General features: G+C 29.1%; 1 protein-coding gene across 1 annotated transcript; it reads right to left on the bottom strand.

Annotated features, from left to right (window-relative positions):
- Positions 1 to 331: 331 nt before the first annotated feature.
- Positions 332 to 5,692, bottom strand: LOC125840649 (uncharacterized). Its single transcript, XM_049519627.1, is given in 7 exon segments — positions 332 to 630; positions 733 to 760; positions 762 to 1,016; positions 3,982 to 4,018; positions 4,408 to 4,537; positions 5,278 to 5,410; positions 5,496 to 5,692. Coding segments are annotated over 7 exon segments (798 nt in total). The 5' UTR covers positions 5,670 to 5,692; the 3' UTR covers positions 332 to 589.
- Between the last annotated feature and the right edge of the window lie 288 nt (positions 5,693 to 5,980).

Genomic DNA, 5,980 nt, shown 5'->3' with positions numbered 1-5,980 from the left:
GTTAATAGTTAGAAGTAACAAAAACTTGGGACATCATCCTCATGCCCATGATTTCACAAAACTTTTATAACATCTACAAGTTATATGTAAAGCTTAAGTTGGAGGGACTAGCCATCACATTAAGGTGAAGTTGAAAGGACTACAAGTTGAAATTTACATCAACTCTTTTCTTTCAAAAACTAAAACTAACTTGGGACATTTTAGTTGAGCCCTTGAGGGGCAAAATCTTCTTTAGCCTTTCCAATTAGGCTAAGTTTTTAGAGATAAAAAAAAAATGATGATCAACTAAGCTGTTTCGATAGCTTGAGATGATAATGATGATGACGATGATGATGCATATGCAATGCTTTGTTTCTCTTGAAGGAGCCTTTCCTTACAAGAGAAGAAATGGAAATGTGGAGATTGATTAAATTTTACTCCACACCCTATGTGGAGAAGCCCTTGTTCCATACGCGGGCTTCCTTCCATTAATTGAGAAAGAGAAAGATGCAAGAGAACCATGGTTAGGCCAAAGATCCTTCACGGAGGGAGGCATTTTATAGATCAATGTTGTATCGATCTCTCTTGACAATTATACCATCTAGATCTCTTAATGATGAGGAATCGGTGCACGCAGAGTCATTGTCACGCCTGTGGCACAGCAAAACAAACTGTCAAAGATATTAGTACCTACTCTCCTTAATTCCCATCATTGGTTATAATATAGATTGATTAATTAATTAATACACAAACCTGAATGCAGCGCAGGTGATGGAGCTAGGGGAAATTGGGGTACCATAGTGCTGTGTTGGGTAACCAGGACCAGCAGCAGCAGCAGCAGAATAGGGGAAGAGATGGTGTGGGTACTGAACACCATAGCCCTGGCTGGGTGTGTAGCAGCCATTGCCATTTCCTTCACCAAAATTCATGTATGGGTAAAATGCAGCAGCTGCACTTGATAACACACCACTAGCAGTAGCTGCACTCCCATACACTCCATATTGACTATTTCCTCCTCCATACACACTATAGTAACCCTGCACAAATTCAAACAATATGCATTTAGTTTTGCTTTCAAATCTGCAAAATCTTTCACCTTAATTAAACCCACTGAAACTCAATTTTTAAACTCATTTCTCATTGGATCAATTAGTGTAATACAACCATCTCCCAAGCCATTATGCCTTCTATAAAAATTTTAAAAAAAAAAAACGTGTGCTTAGGGTGAAGATATTGTTTGTACCATATGAAAGGTTATAGAAAAGAACAATTAGTTGCTACTATTGTTGAATTAGTAAATCTTTATAAAATTATGTGTATTTAAAAGTTTGTAGCCATAAACATTTATTTATTAAAAAAAAAACACAGAGATATTGATTTATCCATGTTGCATCTTACTGATATTCTGATATCTTGTTTATGGACAATGGTTTGCTCATTAGGTTAGATTGTATAAGAATTCAGAAATTTTGATAGTTTTCACAACTTGTGAAGTTGTGAATTTTCATGTTTGTGAGAAACAATACAAGATTTTCAAAATTGCTGGCTTAAGATAACAAAATTTAAAAATATGTCAATATTTCTTCCATTCATTTTTAATTATCTATCACATTAGGACTTGACACAACAATTAAAAAATAAAAATTGACATGATTATTTTACCATATTATCTCTATTATTTAATGTTTAATATTAGGTCATGAAAAATGATTTGAAGAGTAAGTAATTAATGTTACGGGTAAAATATGATTATTTCTTTTACCTTTTCTTGATATGTTAAAAATGACGAATAAAAGAAAATATATATTTTTAATATAATGAACAAGTAGAAAAAAAATAAAAAAAATAAAAATAAAAAATAAATAAAAAATAATAATAAAAAATATATATATTTTTTTAAAAAAAAAATCTATGTCAAAATAAATAAATAAAATAAGCAAATTAAAAAGGAGAAAATATTTGTTTAGAGTGAAAAATTAACAAAAGTTTTATTAACGTGCTAGACAATAAAGTAGGAAATTTGATGGCACAAAAGAGAAGTTGAAGATTCATGCTTTCTTCTTTAATGAGTAGGAGGTCAACAATCAGCTTTTGACTAAACCAGCATGTGTTCCTGCTTTGGAATTCGTGCATTACAAATACTCCTCCACTTCCATTTTTTTTTAAAGAGAAAAGGGTAAAAATGACCTTAAACTATGTGAAAAAAATAAAAATATTCTTATCGTCAATATTTTGGTTCAATGATTTACCCTCCTATAAATATTAAAAACTTATTAAAAATCGCAAATTTCAGATATTTTTTTCTCTTTTTAAAATTTTGTGTCAAATCAAACTAGCGTCATATAAATGTGAAAATAAATGTGAGTAATAATTAATCTTTTTATCTTTTCAATAAATTGATTGTTTAAATCAAATTTGTAACTTAATATGTTAGTATTGATTTATATAAATTGATGAAACCCCACCATCACAATTTTCATTTGAAAATATCAATATCCCCTTAAATCATGGACTAAAAGGAAAAAGGTCAAAAAGCTAGGCAGCATCATGGAGCAACAATATTCAATTAGTAGTGAAGAACGAGACACAACTTAGCTTTCTGTCTTCTAATTTTGTTAATATTTCTCTGGTTAAATTAAATGGCATATTTGAAACCGAAAATATAAAAAAGAGTATATTTAAATTATTTTTAATAGTAGAGGCCAGAGGGATGTTACTTAACCTTTTTACATTTTTATATTTAAGGAACTATGTTACTTGACTTAAATAAATACTAAATTTAATTTAAAAAACAAAACATTCAAATTAAATTATTCTAATTAACCTTATACATCTATGATTGATTTTTTAATTTCCCTTTTTATTCTACATTATATTTTCTATCTTTTAATAGCTTAATCAAAGTTACTTAATAGTAGGTTCTTTATCTTTATTAACCTTTTTAAATTATGTGATTTTTCCTTTTTACCGAATTATGTGAGTTTTTTTTTAAAAAATGCATATTAAATTAATTGAAATATAATTTTTGTGGGATTTTTATTAAATATTTAAATTCAAATATGAAAAATCATCGACGTAAAGGTAAAAAATTACACTACCTAAGATAAGATTAAGCTTAATTTCATAATTTCAAGGCAATTTTATCCAATTTTAAAAAATTAAATATAATCGGAATTTTGGCAGGATAAACTCATTAATTAGTTGTATATCAAAAGAAAGATTTTTTAACTTTTTTTATGCATTGGAAAAGATAAAAGTATCAATGATTTGTAGAAAGAGAACGAAATTCAAAATTTACATTTTAATTTTTCATGAAGGGCATAATTGGCAAAAAAAAAAAGTAGGAAGTATCATAATACCCATGAATTGTCTTAAATGTCCCCATTCTGTCCGCAATCATTTTGCCCAAAAATTATTTTTCTATTTTTCTACTCTCTGTCCCAATGCAAAATTGGAAATTTTGAGAGTAAACTAAAAAAGTTATTCAAATTTCTTTAATATCTATTAAGTATTTAAAGTTATTAATTATTATAATTTACAGTTTTTTAACGTAGTTTTCAATAATAAAACTTTATTTCAAAAAAATTAAAACTTCTCGATCTGAATTCACGATCAAAGTTTAGAAATTTAAATCTCAAAATTTCAAATATATCAATATAAATTGAGATAGAGGGAGAAGACACATCTTTTTAGTATATTAAAAAATATTTAAATACTTTTTTAACATAAACTTTTCATTTCATATATTAAATAACAACAAAAAAAATTTAAAAATTAAATAACAAACTTTCATAATTATAATAATGTGAGTAATATGTTAATAGTATTAAATTTTAAATATATTTTTTGTATGAAGAAAAAATTTCTTCTTCCATTTTGTGTCTAATGAAATAGGGAGTATTTAACAAAGAGATTCATAATTAATGTAGTTGAAGAGTAGAATAAATGAAAGATAAAGAGTGATAGGGACTAAAAAAGTAAAGAAGATAAAAGGGTACAAACCGTAGGGTATGTGTAATCTGGCGAGTAGGGAGAGTACCTGACAGTTTGTCACAAGAAAAACAAACATAAAAGCATTAGAATGTGAAACTTGATACGGAAGTTTTCTTAGGCATTATACCTAAAAAAAAAAAAAATGACCGAGTCTAGACATGTTCAAAATTTATATATCAAGTTAATATTAGGTATTAAAAAGACTCAAAATTAAAGTATTTAGTTATTAAATGAGGCCAAATTAAAGTGAGTTTGTAGAAGAAGCATGCATGATGATGAGCTGTGGACATTATTATTATGAATGAAAAAAATGGTGCATATAAACAGGCATGCGTGGATAGTGTAATGAGGTATTGTTGGAATGAGTTGGCAGATGCACGTGAGTATGTACAGTAATATAAAATAAAATAAAATAGAGTTGTAAAAGTGTGATACCCATAAAGATTGTAAGGTATCCCTTGTTGGATAGCATAATGAGGGAAGGTTGTTGCTGAAGGAAAAGCTGTTGCTGTTTGAAACCCTCCATGAAAACCACTCATCACCCGTAAGTTCCTGCCTCCTCCTCCTGTAATTTCTTGATATTATTTTCTTTAATAAGAATAAAATAGTAAATTCATTACGTCAATTATTATTTTCTTAATTGATGTGTCAAGCAAAAAATGAACGAGATAAAAGCAAAAGGTGTACATTTATTACACAGAAAAATGAGCTGTTATGCTTTCCTAAAACATCACATGCTATGCCTATAGGCTAACTGGTGGTGCTAAAGCAAAGAGCATCATAAAGTGGACTCGCACACAAACAATGCCTTTATTACCATCATGTTTTTGACTAAAAATATATCTTCCCACTAGCAAAAATGGTTTAAAACAATTCTTAATCCAAAATATATGGATCAACATTTTTTTAATTTTTCACTTTACATAAAATATTAAAAAAATTGACACTATAAATGTAGTCATATTAATCTTCAATATATTTTTGCTCAAACCTTAATTCACAACTAAGAGCACTACTTGTCCCGGCCGGACTTAAAATGTGTAGGGCAAAAATGGTGTTATTTTTTATAGCTCAAGAGGAAAATTAGACTATTTTACAAGTTGGACATTATTTTTAGCTGAAAAATAAGGATGAGATTATTTTTGAATAGTTCATCAAGAATATTCATGGTGCGTGAAAAAAGAAATGATTACGCAAGATTTGAATATCCAAAAAAAATTTGAATCACAAAGAAAGCAGAAAGTAGAGTATGTGTGGTGAAATAATAAATTAGGTAAATATATTCCAGTAATAAGGATGTGATACCATGTTTAGGGGTAGTTGGTTTAGATCTTTGAACTCCCATGGAAGCAAGATTGCAGTTAGCTCTTCTTCCATCAATAACAGGAGCAGCATCAACACAAGCCCTCATCGCTGCTTCTGCCTCACGAAATGTTACCTGTATTGTGAAATTAATTAAGATAATTGAAACATATATATATATATATATATGAAAAAAAAGAAATAATAATTAATTATCATACAAATCCATAGCCTTTGGATCTTCCAGTAGCCTTATCAGTGATAACAACAGCTTCTAAGATATCACCAAATTGTTCAAAATATTTCTTCATGGTTTCCTTTTGAGTCTCCCAAGCTAAACCCCCAACAAACACCTTTGTATACGTTGTGTCCCCAAATTGACCTGATGGAGTCATCTTTGATCTATAACTGGTTATGGATCTAGGCCTAGCTGATTGATATTACAAAGGGAAGGATCTCAGTTAGGTCAGAGATAGGAAGGAGGGAGGGAAAAAAAAAAAAAAGAAAGAAAGAGAGAGGAAAATAGGAGGGAAGAGAAAGAGAAAGCAAAAGAAAGATAATAATAGTAGAAAAAGGGAGTTACATAATACGACATGAAATTATAAACAATGCTTGCTGCTCCTAACTGCTTTACACACTGGCATCTTCAACTATCTTCACGCGCTTTACTTCCCCGCCAACCCTTTTCAATCTCCACATACTAAGG

Source organism: Solanum verrucosum, unplaced genomic scaffold, assembly GCF_900185275.1.
Source record: "Solanum verrucosum unplaced genomic scaffold, falcon-dt-bn FXZP01000176.1, whole genome shotgun sequence".
NCBI lineage: Eukaryota > Viridiplantae > Streptophyta > Magnoliopsida > Solanales > Solanaceae > Solanum > Solanum verrucosum.
Note: the sequence above shows the minus strand (reverse complement) of the source record. Positions and strands in the feature narration are given on the sequence as shown.